Consider the following 18,114-nt stretch of genomic DNA (forward strand, 5'->3'; position numbering starts at 1 on the left):
ATTGTTATAACATATAATTTAAGCAAAACGCAAATTAACCAAAATGTTGAATTATTTAATAAATCAAATCAAGGAAATAGTATTATACAATTAAGCCAATGTACACTTGAAATAATAAATATAAAATTCACTACTTCAAAGGTTATAAATGAATATAAAATAATATGTTCAAGTACCAATGTAACTCTACATGAACTGTAACGGATAACCTAGAGCAGATGCTAGTCCTGACTGAGCTTTCTCGTCGGCAAGTTTAGTGGTGTTCAATGAGCTGCAATCTTGGGGTGCTCTTAGAATCCTAAATATTCGAAATATGCGTGCGAAATAAGTTTGCCATTCTGGCCGGAAAAAGAGAGATAAGCTCAACACAGCAAAATAGAGAGGGTTAAGAGACACATGAAGAACCAAAATAACAAACAACCTTACACCCCACAGGTTGCATTGGGGCGTTTTTGGCCCACCCTACCATGGCCTATACTTCCGTCTATCATATTTGCTAGGCCCCTTTTTCTAGCAAGTTTCTACGGCGGCTTCTCGATCAGCATGGGGCACAGGGTTAATTATTCATACATTATAAAATATGGCTTATTTATAATTAAAAATACAAACTATCTTAGGATGTATGAGTATATGTGTGCGTATTTTGTTATTCATAAATGTAAATTTTATAAATCAGTAGAAGATCGAGAATTTGTTTTAATAAATTTGAACGGAACATTTCAAATTGATAGTTTTTATTCCCGCGATTCGAGCCGTACGTCACGCGGCAGCGTCCCGCGGTCGGTTGGACGGGAGGTGGGCTGTACGTATGCAGTGGGAACCGCGCAAAAAAAAATAGATTTACGAAAATTTTTCAAACTGAATTTCAGATGAGAACAAAGAAAATGTAAATATAAAAAAAATTTTTAACTTTAATTGTGTTTACTTTTAAATTTTAAACTTTACTTTACTTTACGTTGAATGAATATCATTCTGTTTTTTTCTAAGATATGAAATGGTATTAAGACAAGAGAGTCTGCAGAGCAGCTGATGCATATAACATAGTTTTGTTGTTGTGCCAACACTCACCAAAACATTATTTAGCGTAATCGCTCACCTGCTGACCCATCGATGAAAGCGCTTCCATGAGTGTTGCAGATGAAAACTTAGACATAAGGGAATAGCACAAAAACCAACCTTAAGGTAATCTTGCTTATCACTACAATATGCACTCGCCGTTTACATTATTTTTAGCAGCTCTTCATTTACTAATTCTCATCTACGATAATAGATGTAGGCTAATTCTCTGTTTACAAATTCTCATATAATGCTTTCTGAATTATTCATTGGTATTTACGCGATCTCATAATATAATTTCTTTTCTTAGTATTCTACATGAGAGCTTTTACTTCTACTTGCAAGAATTTTATCGTATACATACTTCTTGACAGATACTAAGTTGCGTTTTTCCACCATAGAATTTAGCTTACATTTAATTACAATCTTAGTTTATACTTTTTATTATTCAAAATTTCAGTAATTTTTCCATTTTTTTATTCTTTTCTATTTATTCGAAAGCATGTGTTTTAATGTATAGTGATATTTCAATGTTTTTATGCCGCACTGAGAGAAATTTTTAGCAATTCAATTTTACATAACATTATTTAGTTGTCTTTAAGCGTAGAACATAAGAAACTGTGAGAAAATTTTTAATATAATATTTTTAATCTTTTAAAACTTTACTTTAACTTATTAATTTTAATAAGTTTTTACCTTTCTTTTGTTTTTGCTCTTCTTGTTTTTGATGCTTTTAACGTTTAATGCTCATATTGAACCTTAATGCTGCTGACGGCTCCTAATGGGCTGCACAGAGACTCCTGAATCCACTTTTCCAATGTTTCCCTTTTCCCAGTGTATTGAGATAGGGAAACGGCGCTTGAAGCGGCGTTCGAACGCCTAGTTGGACTTTGGAATACCGACGATTTGGAGTGGCAGGCTACAAATTTTTGTAGGCCGCCTAAATGTGAAAACCTGAGTCAATACCCTTTTAAAAAAAAACACTTTTTTAAAAACTCAACCAGATGAGCCACAGGATGGTTTAAAAGATGCCAGGGAATTTCCCTTCTGGGTAATCTGCACGCACTTTAGACTTCAAGCAGATCTTATGATCTTAGCTGAGTTGACTTGTTACAACAACACTTCCCTGGCTGTACCTTTCTTATGGAGGGTCAGATAGAAAAGACAGTCTCGAGGGACATCAAGGCTGCTCGACAGGTTATATCCGTTTTATATACACATATATAAGTTAAGATGTACTTCCATTGATCACCTGATGATTAGAAGTCCGTTCATATTCATGGTTTGATACAATTTATTGTTCAAGTCTTAAGCTAACAATTCATTCGTCAAGTCCTTAATTAGTGATTGGAAATAGTAGTTAAATGTAACAATTGGAAAGTAATTTTAGGAATATTTGGATTCGGCTTCGTGGTTCTGTGGTCCGGAGAAGACTGACAACCCAGAGTTGTGACCCTCCGATCGTCAGTTCGATATCGGCCGATCTCCCACTCCATTTACATATGTGGTGTCAGCGTGTGTGGTGTCGGCGTGTGTGGTGTCAGCGGGTGTGGAGTCAGCTATCCGGTGTCAAGAACACTTAGAGTGTCTGTCAGCTCTCCCGCAACATTCTAGTCAGCGTACATAGTTGCACACTTGTGACATAGTTGCACTCTTGCGACATACCCGGATGTACTTGAACCCACAGCACTTGAATATTGGGAATTGCTTATGCTGTGGATTCGGGTTTAAGAGTCTGGGGTCGAGTTCAGGGCGTAGTAGTAGTAGGGGGCGAATAATGCTGAGCAAAGGGAGGGCCTCGAATGTGCCGGATGATAACTCCTCCCCCTCTAAAAGTCTGCGTCCCGCAGATCAATTAACAGAATGGTGGGCTGTTGTCGATGTCCTCTTTGGGTTTTCCAGGTCTTGGCGTTAACGCCATCAACGTAACCAAGGGAAGGTCTATAGCCAGTTACCGTAATGTTGGTCAGCACTGGTGGTAAGGCCATTGGGTGATTTGCGGAATAGGCGGTGAATTTTTTGTTCCGGACTGTGATGACTTCATTGTTGAATTGGACTATGAACGTCCCTTCCAGTTGGTAGTCTCTTTCGGGTGTTGCAAGCGATCCATTATAATTGGAGAGGAATAATGTCCCATCCTTGACTAACTGCACGACCTCTTCGTTGCTCCGAAGGTATGAGCAGGATGCATGGGCACCCTTCAGGAGCCGTGGAATGCATGAGTTCTCCTCCAAAGCTATTAAATCCTCTTCTGGGCAGACTGTAATGTTGCTGATGGAGGAACAGCTGCCCACTACTGCATATGTTTCTTCTCCGTTTAGTGCGAGCTTCTGGTGCTCGAGCACTATTTGTCTTCCGCCTGATACCGTTGGATACAAGCGTACAAGTTCGTATCTCCTATTAGATACTTTGGGCAGGGCTAGAATGTATAGTAACGTCGTGCCATTGGAGAGTACGGTTGGCCGGGAAAATTCTACTGCCTCCCCAGCGTTTTGGTACGGGAGATCGTTGACTTCCGTGAGTATAGTTTCAATTTCTTCATGATCCAGGAGGTTCGAATTCGTCACTCCCGTTTTGGCAAGTTGGCAGAATATGCGTGCGGCTGATGTGAGACCGACGATTGTGAGGCTTGTAGGGCATTGATCGAGAAGGAAAGAAAAGCTTGTGTATATACTATTCATACTTATAATATCTTATTCTACGTTTAATGTTTTGTGAGAGTGTTAAAATAAAAAAGTGTTTTGTGTGTTTTTTTTAAAAAAAAGAGAGAGTCGTAAAGCGCTCTTCAATTCCTCAAGTCTGCTTTGTGTAAGATTTTCCCTGATTTAGTTTTTATCGTCACTCCGCGATTCTCTTGGACCTCCTCTGGTCTGAAACGTTGTTTCTCTTTAGTTTTAATTTGCTTATCAGCGACGAAAACCTTATCCCCCGACTCGTACTGTTTAGGTTCGGTCCTATTTTTATACCCTTGCAGGATCACCTCCTGAGTTGATATGAGCATGTCCGTCTGTCCTTCTGTCTGTCGGTTTCTACGCAAACTAGTCTCTCAGTTTTGGAGCTATCGAGTTAAAACTTTGCACACATCCTTCTTTTCCTTGCAGGTAGTATATAAGTCGGAACGGCCGGGATCGGTCGACTATATCCTATAGCTGCCATATAACTGATTGATCGGAAATGCCATAACTTTGGTGTTTTTTAGGTTAGAGGGTTGGGAGTTTCCACACATGTTATATTTGACAAAAATATCTTATGAACAAAATTTCATAAGGATCGGCTGACTATATCCTATAGCTGAACGATCGGAATTGGCATAACTTTGGTGTTTTTTAAGTTAGAAAGATGGGACTTGGTACAGATTACTCTTTGGGCAAAATAATTCAATATGCCAAATTTCATAAGGATCGGCCTTAATAATATAAGATGCGTGGCGCCACCTAGCGGACTGCGACTGAACTGCAAGGGTATATAAACTTCGGCTCCGCCCGAAGTTAGCTTTCCTTTCTTGTTTTTATTATGTCCTATATTGGCCATAGTCTGGTTTCGCTCGATCAGGCCTCTAACGTCTTCAAGTGTTTTTTCCTTGAAGTTTGATAATCCCTGATAATTGATGCGCGATGCGCGGTTTAAAAATAGGTCGACGGGCTTTTTGTTTGTTACTGAATGGACAGTGTTGTTGTATCTGTCTACAGCGATCAGTGCTAACTGTGCACTCGTGAAATTTGGATGTTCAAATTTCAAACACCGGAAAATTTCCAAGAAGGTTGAATGAAATCTTTCCCCTCTAACAGTGTTTCGCGGAGGTGTATTGATGCCTTGGATTGTAGGGGAAAAAGTTTGGCGAATTTTGTAAATTTGTCGATACAACTTAGATAAACCCGTTTTTCTAAGGTGAACACGTCGATATGCAATATTTCGCATGGGTAGTTTGGGATGGGTGTCGGTTGCAATTCTGGTTTATTGGGATGACGCTCATATTTGAATCGTTTACAGCAGTCGCACGATGACAACTGAGCACGAATCTTACTTGTCATTCTGGGAAAATAGAATTTCTCAAGAATTTGGATGGTGACTTCTTTTGGACCTCTGTGGGCCCTGCGATGTTCGTTTTCTATTGCCTCAGAAATCTGCTCTGAATCGGACAAATCCTTTACCAATCTCTGCGTTATTCGAATTTTATACAGCTTTAAATTCTCAAAGCATATGGATTGGAAGGATGGGAGGTAAGTTTCGGCAATCTTTACTCCATTAATTATGGAGGGTTTTAAATATTTTTCGAGAATGTTTACTAAATCGGACATAGTCTCATCGTTAAGTGGAATTAAGTGACGGACATAACCAACATGTGGGTGCTCGCATGAGTACTCATGCTGGTTTTCATCAAAAATCAGTTGATTCCTAAACGCATTGATTGGTGCTTCTACATGAGGTATCGCTATCGTTAAAGGTTGCGCCCACCGGTGCCCTCACTGGTGGTTGGAACGAAGGCGAAAACCGTGGGGCTATTGGAGGCGCATAGCGTGACGCGTTTGTTGGGTAGCGGGGTTGAAAAAATGGGGTGAACCTATTTGTGTGTTCCATACGTGCATTTCCTCTGACTGATACATTTTGCAGCTCCAGGCAAAAGGAATATGCCTCAGGCAAATTTTTCGGACCCCGGATGATCAGTAATTTAGAGGCATTGCCGTTGAGCCCTCTTACAAAAACATCCAGTGCTTTGTCCCTATACATCTCAATTAGGGCGCTGGCCACGTTAGGCGCGTGCTCTGATTGTTTTAATTTGTTTAGGATCAAGGAAAAGTGATTATTGACATCATTGTAGAATTGATCTAGAGTTCTACCTGCCTGTGTCAATTGGCTTAATTGATACTCAAGGGTTCGGACGTCTCGCTTGTCGGCGTAGTGAAGCGACAGGACCCGCTTAATTTCCGACCAATCATCGTCTTCCACATTGTAAGAAGAAAGCGCCAAATCGGCGTCACCTCTTATTTTCTGTCTAATATAAAGAATGATGGTCCTATACAACTGCTTGCCTATAATGATTTCATAATCATTGACAATTATTCAGGACACATATTTCCCGGGCTCCCGGGCTCCCCCTCAAAAGTCTGGAGTTCCTTAATGCAATCTGGCAAAGTAGAAGTTTCTTTTAATTCATATTCGGTGCGCGGACGGACCAAGGGAGCGGGTTGGATCACCGCGGGATTACGTTTTTCATGGTCTTGTTCGAGTGTGGCTACCCTCGTCCCGACTTTCCTAATATCCTCCTTAACTGCTACAACCTGATCTAAGAGGGTCTTAAGGCTCTCGTCGAATTTTTGCAGGGTGGCCTTGATTTCTTCCATTTCAAGAGGGAGGGGAAAATGTTTTATTCAGAAAAAATACTATAGACCTATGCCAAGGGGCCCCAAGAGAATGACGTGTAAGTTGTATAAAAATAATAAGTAAGTAAGGAATTTAATTCTTTGAATTCTTGAAATATAATTTTTAGTATTCGTAAAGGGTGGTTGTAATTTTTTGTTTTTTGTTTTTTTTCTTGCAATATAATTTGTAGTATTTGTTTTTTCCTTGCAATATAATTTTTGGTATTTGTAAATGGTGTTTGAATTTTTTAATGATTATGTTTATGTCAAAAGGAATATTCAATCTTTATCTGAATTTATTATCTTTGAGGAGGAAGGGAGGAAGCGCTTTACTCACCCTTTACAAGTATTTGTGTATCAATATTGAAGTGTTCGTGTTCGTCTTCAAATTCTTCTGATGATGAGAAAAAGAAATTTTTTTAAATATGAGTGTTGGGCTAAGCAGCCACCAGATAGGCTAATTAGAATATTGATAATTTGTTCATCTGCAGCGGCATTTAATCTTCTCTTTTGACTCCCAGATTCGCATGCACTTTGTTGTCATTTTTGTAGCGCATGCGCTTTTGGGAGCTTTGGAAGAGCTTCTGCGCCAAAGCTGTTCTTCTTCTTGTTGTAGTTGAAGAGTTATTATTGACGGGCCGCTATTTGTTTTATTGTGCGGAATTAGCTCAATAAATTAAATATAAACAATTGAATCTCGTCTTTAATTCGGTCGCTATCAAAAAGCTGATCGCTCAACATTGGTGACCCCGACGTGATCGCGCCCGAAGTTCAATCAGTTTAATTGCCCGAGAAACTGAAAAAACTGCGGTACGAAAACCTCATAAACAAAAAAAAAATAACAAACATCTCTTGGTTTTCGATTTGATTCACACGCGCTGGAGATTTGCGGGATGGAGTTTGGATGTGGAACTATTGGATCTGCTGCCGCAAGCCGGGAAAGGATGCTGCGGAGAAGAGCAGAGGTGACCTGACAGGAGATGGAGGCGCTGCATCATAAGGTGAAGGCTGCAGCGCGGAATGAGGATGGCACCATTGTGGCGCTGGAGTCAGTGGAGAAGCGTTTGCGTGAGCGGTTCACCGCGCTTCAAGAAGAGTTGGAGGAGCTTAACTTCAGCGAGATCGGGAGTGACCTTTATTGGAGATTCTCGCAGCTGGCGACTGATGTGCAGGTGGACATTCAGGTGGAGGTTGCCAAGCACTCCATTAGAATTGCTGCCCACTCCACACTTCTCGACGGTGCCGGTGTCTCACCCATGCCATACAAGCCAGCCCCCTCCTTACCAGCGTTGCCGATGCCAACATTTAGCGGCGGCTATGTTGACTGGCCGGATTTCTTCGCCCTGTTCAAGGCCACGATTGACAGCCATCCGCATCTAACAAATATGGAAAAGCTCCGGTGGCTCATTTCATGCCTGCGCGAGTCAGCCTTGGAGACGGTGAGAGCGCTGGAAATTACTGACGCGAACTACGATGTGGCTCTTGACCTATTGCGCAATCGGTTTAGTAATAGGCGATTAATTTTCCAGTCTCACATCAACGAGATCCTGCAGCTTCGTGTGGTCGAGCCAGGTTCTGTTGCTACGTTGCGGGAGCTGTCGGATCGGTTCAATGGGCATATGCGGGCCCTCATGAGTTCCGGATCAGCTGCCGAGATCCAAGGATGCTTGCTCATCCAGATTGTCCTTCAGAAGTTGGATCCGGCCACAAGAGCCAAGTGGGAAGACACTCTCGCCGGAAACAACGACAGCCTTCCGTCTTGGGAGTCCATGGCACGATTCTTGGAGCAAAGGTGCCGGACTCTTGAATGCGTCGACTTTTCTTTGGCTGCGTATCCACCATCTAACCAAGTGGGCCGAGGGAGATCTTCGAATAACCGATCGTCATGCATGATTATCAACGCCCGTCCAGCTCTATGCGCCCTGTGTGGTGTTTTGGCGCACCCGCTTCCTACATGTCCAAGCTTCATTGCCTTGCCACTTAGTCAACGGTACGACGAAGTGCGACGGCTGACCCGCTGCTTTGTATGTTTGGAGGATGGTCATTTTGCACGCGGATGTTCAGCTGCCCGTTGCCCAAAGTGCAATCGCCGACATCATGCTTTGTTGCACCATTGCGGGCAGCTGCCCAGCTCAAACAATTCCCCACCACTACGAAGCTTGGGTTCCGCCGTTGGTGTTGCCGTTGCTACCCCACCTTCCCAGTCAATCAACACGGTCTTGACGCAGGATCGCCCTACTGAAGTGCTTCTGCCAACCGCCAATATCCTCATCCGTGGTCGATCAGGTGCCTTCCTGCCTTGCAGGGTGTTATTGGACTCTGGTTCACAAGTTCACCTTATCTCATCGCGGCTGGCAAGTCAACTTCAGCTTCGTCGCACCAAAAGCTGTGTAGCGGTCGCCGGTCTCGGCGGCACTGAGTTTGCTACGGATGGATCTTCCGTTAATGTGTGTGTGAAGTCTCGACTAACCACATATTGTGCGAACCTAGAGGCGGTTATAGTGTCTCATATTGCGGACTGTCAGCCCAGCCTTAAAATTGATATTTCGAAATGGAAGATTCCTCACGGCGTAGCGCTGGCTGATCCCAACTTCCACAGACCGCAAGGTGTGGACCTGCTAATTGGAGCCAGCCTGTTCTTCAACCTATTGTCAGTTGGCCAAATCCAATTAGGTCACTGCCTCCCAGTTGTCCAAAATACACTATTTGGATGGGTAGTTTCTGGACGCAATGGACTATCGCGGGATGCTGGATTGCCCTATGCAGAAGGAGAAGAGGAGAAGAATCAACGTTCCGGACCCCCTGCACTCGTTAGGAGAACTCGACTCCCGCATTGGTCTATTGGGGGGAGCAATGCATGGTCAAGAGTTTGGAAGAAGTTGGTGTGCCTTGTTCGCCCTGTGAGTTCTAAATCTTCTTAATGAAAAAGACGTGTCTGCTGCCCTTCTAAAATTGTTATTGAAGGCCCACCCTTCAATAGGGGGGAGGATGTTGGGCTAAGCAGCCACCAGATAGGCTAATTAGAATATTGATAATTTGTTCATCTGCAGCGGCATTTAATCTTCTCTTTTGACTCCCAGATTCGCATGCACTTTGTTGTCATTTTTGTAGCGCATGCGCTTTTGGGAGCTTTGGAAGAGCTTCTGCGCCAAAGCTGTTCTTCTTCTTGTTGTAGTTGAAGAGTTGTTATTGACGGGCCGCTATTTGTTTTATTGTGCGGAATTAGCTCAATAAATTAAATATAAACAATTGAATCTCGTCTTTAATTCGGTCGCTATCAAAAAGCTGATCGCTCAACAATGAGGAATAGCAGAATATAATATTATTTAATTGTAATAGGGTGTAGGGTAGGGTGTTTTGTTGCGTATACTTTTGTATACTTTTCGTATAGTATTTCGTATACTTTTGTATTGTATACTTTTAGTTTTCCCTTTTTGTTGCATACTTTAAGTTTCACTTTTTTATACCCTTGCAGAGGGTATTATAATTTTGGTCAAAAGTGTGCAACGCAGTGAAGGAGACATCTCCGACCCTATAAAGTATATATATTCTTGATCAGGATCACCTGTCTGTCTGTCGGTTTCTATGCAAACTAGTCTCTCAGTTTTAGAGCTATCGAGTTGAAACTTTGCACACATCCTTCTTTCCTTTGCAGGTAGTATATAAGTCGGAACGGCCGGGATCGGTCGACTATATTCTATAGCTGCCATATAACTGATTGATCGGAAATGCCATAACTTTGGTGTTTTTTAAGTTAGAGGGTTGGGACTTTCCACACATGTTATATTTGACCAAAATATCTTATGTACAAAATTTCATAAGGATCGGCCGACTATATCCTATAGCTGTCATAGAACGGTCGGAATTGGCATCACTTTGGTGTTTTTTAAGTTAGAAAGATGGGACTTGGTACAGATTACTCTTTGGGCAAAATAATTCAATATGCCAAATTTCATAAGGATCGGCCGACTATATACGATCCACTATATATCTAATAATATAAGATGCGTGGCGCCACCTAGCGGACAGCGACTGAACTGCAAGGGTATATCAACTCCGGCTCCGCCCGAAGTTAGCTTTCCTTTCTTGTTGTTGCATACTTTTAGTTTTTCTTTTTGGTTTCGAACTTTTAGTTTTTCTTTTGTTTATGCGTTGTAAATTTTGGTTTTGGGTTTGTCTTGTGTTTTTTTATTTTCTTGGTACTGGGCGCGGTGGTCCGCGCCCATTGTTCCGTTTTAGCCCGCAGGCCTACTCAGGTACGGTTGCACACACAACCCACTGGGCAGCTTTTTTTGGGTGCATTCCACACCTCTTTGCGTTTCCAGTAGGTTGCCACACACCATTTTTTATCTTTATTTTTTGGTTTATATTTCTTGCCACTCGCGAATATGCTCACGGTGGTTCTCTTTATTTTTTTATGCACGGCAATATTTTAACACTCGCGGATATGCCAGTGACAAACCGCCGCAGTGGGTAATTCCGTTTCTTTACTTTTATAACACAACACAACCCTTTTTATATTACTTTTGGCTATAGTTCTTGCCACTCGCGAATGTCTTCGCGGTGGTTCTCTTATTACTTTATATGAAGCAATATTTTAGCACCCGCGAATATGCTATGGTAGCAAACCGCCGCGGTGGGTAATTGCTTCATTATTTTATCACAACACATATTTTTCTTCTTTTTCTTTTAATTTTGTTTCATATGCAACATTTTGTAATTTTTCGATTTCATTTTCATTTTTAAATTTCATTCTCATTTTTGTTCTTACATTCCCCACTCTTTTCCACTCTGTTTCATATGCAACATTTTGTAATTTTTCGATTTCATTTTCATTTTTATATTTCATTCCCATTTTTGATCTTACATTCCCCACTCTTTTCCCTTCCTTTTCCTATATATTTCTTTTTTTTTGTATTAATACTCTCTTTCCATACCTTTATATTTTTACTTTTACTTTGACTACTGTATTCTTTATTTTTATACTTTTACCTTTACTTTACTTTTACTTATTTTCCTATTTTCATTTTTATATTTTGGAAAAAAACTTTGCTACTTTTTTTATATTTTTACTTTCTCCTATCCATTTTCCCTTTTTTTTTTTAAAACTACGAAAAAAATCTTTTGCACTTCTATACTTTTCTCTACTTATTTTTCCCCTTTTTTTCCTGAGAAAATCTTCAGTTACTCTTTTCTTTTCTTTTTTTTTGAGAAAGATTTCTATATTTTTACACTTTTTTCTTGATTTTTGATTGATTTTTTCTTTTTCTTTTCCTTGGGAAAACATTTTTCAGCACTCATAATACAGTTTCACTCTACTTATCTGCTCGGGGGCCAGTTAAGGTGTACTTCCCTTGATCACCTGATGATTAGAAGTCCGTTCATATTCATGGTTTGATACAATTTATTGTTCAAGTCTTAAGCTAACAATTCATTCGTCAAGTCCTTAATTAGTGATTGGAAATAGTAGTTAAATGTAACAATTGGAAAGTAATTTTAGGAATATTTGGATTCGGCTTCGTGGTTCTGTGGTCCGGAGAAGACTGACAACCCAGAGTTGTGACCCTCCGATCGTCAGTTCGATATCGGCCGATCTCCCACTCCATTTACATATGTGGTGTCAGCGTGTGTGGTGTCGGCGTGTGTGGTGTCAGCGGGTGTGGAGTCAGCTATCCGGTGTCAAGAGTCAGCGTAACACTTAGAGTGTGTGTCAGCTCTCCCGCAACATTCTAGTCAGCGTACATAGTTGCACACTTGTGACATACCCGGATGTACTTGAACCCACAGCACTTGAATATTGGGAATTGCTTATGCTGTGGATTCGGGTTTAAGAGTCTGGGGTCGAGTTCAGGGCGTAGTAGTAGTAGGGGGCGAATAATGCTGAGCAAAGGGAGGGGCTCGAATGTGCCGGGTAACTTATGCACGCGTTGCTGTGACTTTTTCACACAGATGGTATTTGTAAAAAAAAATGGTGATCTCCTTATTTGACTTTCTACTACTATAACATTTTAGTACAATGAAATTATTTACGAACAAAGATGAAAATGTTGATGTTGGTATACAAATTCACTGGACTGAGATTTGAAGGGGAAGTACGTTGAACACAATCAATTAAAATGTTCTTACACTTGATATTAAGCAGAAATCAAAATAAAAATTTATCAGATTTATTATTTCCATTTAAATTCAATTTAAATAACAAATAAAGTATATTACAGTAAAATATATACAGTAAATAATATGTGACGCTTTAACTGAGGTAGGCAAGGCAGACAGTCTTAAACTTTTAAACATTAATGTCTATTTTTTTGAATTATAAATACTTTACATTTAATTTAACACCAATAGGTGCACAATGCTTTTGGTTAACCTGTCTTTACCTAACAAAAATAGATTCGACGGTTTTCCAACACGTGAAAACGCAACATACATATAGTTGCCCATGAGAAAAACATGAATTTTTCAAATCTAAACCACAAATGGACATTGTTTGACCTTAAGATTTATTTATAAACATGGCAAAAGCTAAACGAATTGGAAACGGTAGCCTTTTGAAGGGTATGGTAGAATCTGATGGTATCATCGGAATACTGAATACTGCAACCACTATACGGAACTTCCCAGCCAAAGTGGTTGCTTCAAGAATGTTTCCGGGGATCTGTTCCGGTGAAACGCGTATCGTTTCATGATTGAGGTGGATTCAAATTACGAAGGAGAATAATAGGGGAACCAATCTTTAATCGAATCTACGGTGGCATTCCAGGATATCTAATGAATTTAAAAATTAATCGGAAAATTTACACTTTCATTTTCATCAACAACAGTATCGATTGATTTAAAAGACATCAGATCGCCTGGTAACAACTGTTGTACCTGGAAGCTAATTTCGTCAACATTAACGTTTTTGGCTGCCAAAATCGCCCGTTGATTAAGCCATTCATGATTCAAATAATTATTCTGAAAATTCTCTGAATCAATTCATTTTTATCCTAAACAACAGTGCAAAAATTGTCTGGTAGTTGAATACATTGCGTATTTGGTTGCAGTTCTATTTTACCGTTCCCAATATCTAGTTATAATATGAATTCAATTTACACTTCAGTCTAAGTAACACATGGCCGGCTATACTAACACCAAAAATTTAAAAAGTGGAATTAATTGAATTATACTGTATTTCGTTCACTACAAAATAAATTTAATTAATTTTATAGCGTCAACAACACGTGGCAATTATGCTGTTAAATTGTAGCTTATATGACACGTTCGTAGATTTACCATCTATTGATTACTTATTCAACCCAGTCGAAAGGTAGAGACATCTGTTAGAATCATTTGGAGTTAACAAATAATTGCGACTGTCAAATAATAACAACAGATTTAAACTATCCTATCTCTCAAGTTGGATCGAACTGCACATGGTGTGCGAATTTTATTATAATCGGTTAAGTGGTTTAGGAGTCCATTGAAGACAAACATTGTGACACGAGATTTATATATATTAAGATAGATATGATTTGGTAGAAATATATAAGCACAAAGCCTTTGGAAAACTCAAGTTCAAATATAATTCCCAAAAAATGCTCCAAATTATTTATCTGAAGTGCAACAGCAATTCATACGGCATGACCATATACCTATTCCACTACATATTCCATTATTCCACAACGAAATTTTAAATTTTGGATATGGCCTGGCAGAGCCGCATTCTTGAAACGACTCCGGGTGCTGTCCGATAAACTCAACTCGCATATTTATGCCCTAACTAGTCAAAGGCATGGCAACCACGACTAATCGTTATTTGTCGTCACTTGATCACCTTTAGATGACTGTATACTAAGTGGCGATGTGTATTGAATGATCCACTCCTTAACGTTTTGGTAGATGGCATTGCGAGTCTGCAAGTCTTTGAATTTCAAAAGGAAGGGGCCACATTCTATTACATTTTGCTAGTCCTGTTCCGTTATTTAAGGATAAGCCTTATCTTCCAAGGTTCCTCCAGAAGTTGTGAAGTCCGTTAAGCAAAATCCCTGGTTGCAATGAGCTTCTTAGCTTTGGCTCTCAGGGCCACCTTATTACACTACGATTTTCTACTCAGCTGCACCTTATCAACTGTAAATAGTAAGCTTATATTGTGTCATGTAGTATTCCTATGTTATTTGATGTATATAACTACGGCGATCGCGACGTATACGCTTATTTGGCCTCAATGTAGTGTTAGCTTAGACATCGGCAGATGGAGCAACTCTACCAACTGGAAAGAAAAGTCGGGAGTACCCGACTATAGTTGCGTACATCAACTATATCTACTTGGCCTTAGGATCATGTTGAAAATGAAGTGGTGACATTTAATAGGGGAGATATTGAATTCGATCTAAGGTTAAATATCATATGATTTGCTTTGCTTCCATCTGTAGAAGTTCTGGTAGACCGTTCTGTTTGATCTGTTGGACGCTTTGGAAACTTATATTTCGGTTCTTTTAAAATCTATGAACCTGTTAATCTATGAACCATCTACACACTCGTTTACGTCTCCAGGTTCTGTTATATTTTCCAGGTTCTGTTTAGTTGGTATATAGCGCCACGTGCTATTATCAGACCACTCTTGAATCTTAGAAACAAGAAGCTCGATACAACTGCGGCAAAGAAAGCTGTATTTTGTTTCACGCTTTTTCAAGGTGCAGTGCAGAATTATCTAGCTTATTGAGCCACATATCATGCAACAGGATCTTTCCTTTGGTAAGTATTGGGCTCAATATGCCAAGGGGGTCAAATAGCTTTGATGTCACCGAAAGAATGTTCCATTTTGACCCTTTGACTGAAGCATCAATTCCCAATTGAAAAACATTATCTTTAGGAACCAAAGCTCAAGTCCGAATGTGTGATTGGACGAAATCCACTTGCTCAATCAAAACCCACACGCAGAAGTCGAAAAATTTTATATGTAAATTATATGTTTTAATTCCCGATTAAAATAAAAAAAAATTTAAATTAAGATTTTTATTTTTATAAATTTAGTTTTTATGTGTATATCAAGATATCCGTTATATCCAATCCTATTGGATTATAAACTGATTTTACAATTTCAATTTTCTTATGACTGTGGCTTTTAGCGGTGACAGCGAAGCTAGCAGCATAGATGGACTTTGGTTGAATAATTTTGATTGGTCAGAGTTTATGCTGACATGAAGGTTCCCAGGATGGGCTTTTGTTTATAAATTTGCAAAAAGCAAATTTATAATAATTTATTATAACCCATCAAAAAGGGTTTGATGTTTAAGTCTACATATGGCAGGGTATACTGGTTTTATGGGTGTTTTATTATCTATGGTAGTTGCAGATATGTCACTCGCCCCTCCTTTAGAAACATCAACATCCTTGTGGAATTTAACAACAATTTCCTTGTGGTATACTAGACGCCAATAAGTGAATATTTTATAAATTGTTATGCTTATAACTATAAGTATTATTGTATTTATAAGATACAATCCATTTGTAGACAATATCTTGTTTGTTGATTGATTAATGATTCTTTAAGTTTTAAAATGGGCGTTGGTTCTGTAACGGCTAGGTTTGAAAAGAAGGGATTTAAGAATACGCCATCTAGCGGGGGATAGATGAACCACTCTAGTATTGCCATATGGGGTTACGAATCACCCATAGGTAGTCAGAATTCGTATGCAGACTATCGATAACATGTCTTATCGAAAGCTGTGGGTATATCTTAATATATATAAATCTCGAGTCACGTGTTGTTTGTCTTCAATGGACTCTTAAACCACTTAACCGATTATAATTGATTTGAGAGATAGGATAGTTAAAATCTCAAATTATAGTCGCAATTTTAATTTATTGCTAATTATTTGCTGTTATTATTTGACAGTCACAATTATTTGTTAACTCCAAATGATTCTAACAGATGTCTCTACCTTTCGACTGGGTTGAATAAGTAATCAATAGATGGTAAATCTACGAACGTGTCATATAAGCTACAATTTAACAGCATAAATGTCACGTGTTGTTGACGCTATAAAATTATTTAAATTTATTTTGTAGTGAAGGAAATACCGTATAATTCAATTAATTCCACTTTTTAAATTTTTGGTGTTAGTATAGCCGGCCACGTGTTACTTAGACTGAAGTGTAAATTGAATTCATATTATAACTAGATATTGGGAACGGTAAAATAGAGCTGCAACCAAATACGCAATGTATTCAACTACCAGACAATTTTTGCACTGTTGTTTAGGATAAAAATGAATTGATTCAGAGAATTTTCCCGGATATACAGAATAATTATTTGAATCATGAATGGTTTAATCAAAGGGCGATTTTGGCAGCCAAAAACGTTAATGTTGAGGAAAAGTGGTCCTGCTGCCACGTGTTCCGATGATACCATCAGATTCTACCATACCCTTCAAAAGGCTACCGTTTGCACCGATTGGTGTTAAATTAAATTTAAAGTATTTATAATTCAAAAAAATAGACATTAATGTTTAAAAGTTTAAGACTGTCTGCCTTGCCTACCTCAGTTAAAGCGTCACATATTATTTACTGTATATATTTTACTGTAATATACTTTATTTGTTATAAATTTAAATGGAAATAAAACATCTGATAAATTTTTTATATTGTACCTATTGATTTCTGCTTAATATCAAGTGTAAAAACATTTTAATTAAGTGTGTTCAACGTACTTCCCCTTCAAATCTCAGTCCAGTGATTTTGTATACCAACATCAACATTTTCGTCTTTGTTCGTAAATAATTTCATTGTACTAAAATGTTATAGTAGTAGAAAGTCAAATAAGAAGATCACCATATTTTTTTATAAATACCATCTGCGCGAAAAAGTCACAGCAACGCGTGTCCGGGTCAGCTAGTATATATATAAAAATTAGGTGCTGTTTGTTAGTCTCGCTAAAACTCGAGAATGTCTGATCGGATTTATCTTATCTTAGTCGTGAAATGTTCGTGGAGGTCTAGGGCAGGTTTCAAAGGTGATAATTGCCAGGAAAACCATAAAAACAGCGCTTTTATATTTTCATACAAATTTTATTCCTCCCAAATTTCTAAAATCAGTAAACTTTTGCTTTACTGTCAAAATCATTTTACATGATGAGACTGATTGCGCTTATGATGCAAAAGTGAAGTGAACCATTGTTCAACAATTACAAATGTTTCTTCATCAAAATAACAATTTTGTAAACATGTTCAAAATAGTATTGGATCGGATGCATCTGATGCTATTTAATAAAGTTCGAGTACAAAGAGTCGATTTTCAATTTATTACCGCTCCATCAAGTTCAATTGCAGTCATACTTTTGTATGAGACAATAGAATCACATAGTCACAAGACTGGTTCCGTAGATCTAGAGACTCTAGTATAAAAGAGTTTTTGGTTGTATTTGGTCGGAATTTATTGCACGAATTAAGTTATACCTAATACTTATAATATATTTAGAAACGTCAGTAGATACTTTCGCCTTTAACCCTTATTGAGCAAGTCATAGGCCATTCTCAACGTGATAAGCGTTTTTCAAGAAAAAACTGTGTGTTCAGAGAGTAGCCACTGCACAGCTTTGTGAATAAAACATCAGTTAAACAATCAGTTTTTATTTTCATTCATTTGTATTGTTTTTTGATCGCAAGCCTACTCTTTCTTGGCCGTTTGGCTACAACGAGCCTATCTAACCTTTTTT

The 18,114-nt window shown here is 38.9% G+C and overlaps 1 protein-coding gene across 7 annotated transcripts in view; it reads right to left on the minus strand.

Moving 5' to 3' along the window:
- The window catches only part of LOC26514435 (Down syndrome cell adhesion molecule-like protein Dscam2), a 1,172,063-nt gene that overhangs the window by 474,809 nt on the left and 679,140 nt on the right, over positions 1-18,114 (minus strand). The window contains exon 12 of one of the 7 annotated variants that reach the window (XM_044715443.1): positions 6,235-6,810. The exons of the other annotated variants lie outside the window; for them this stretch is intronic. Within the exon in view, the coding sequence (XP_044571378.1) occupies positions 6,746-6,810 (65 nt within the window). The 3' untranslated portion in view covers positions 6,235-6,745. Of the gene's footprint in view, positions 1-6,234; positions 6,811-18,114 lie in introns of those variants that run through there. 7 annotated transcript variants of the gene reach the window in all.

The sequence above is a fragment of the Drosophila ananassae genome, chromosome 3L (assembly GCF_017639315.1).
Source record: "Drosophila ananassae strain 14024-0371.13 chromosome 3L, ASM1763931v2, whole genome shotgun sequence".
In the NCBI taxonomy this organism is placed as follows: domain Eukaryota; kingdom Metazoa; phylum Arthropoda; class Insecta; order Diptera; family Drosophilidae; genus Drosophila; species Drosophila ananassae.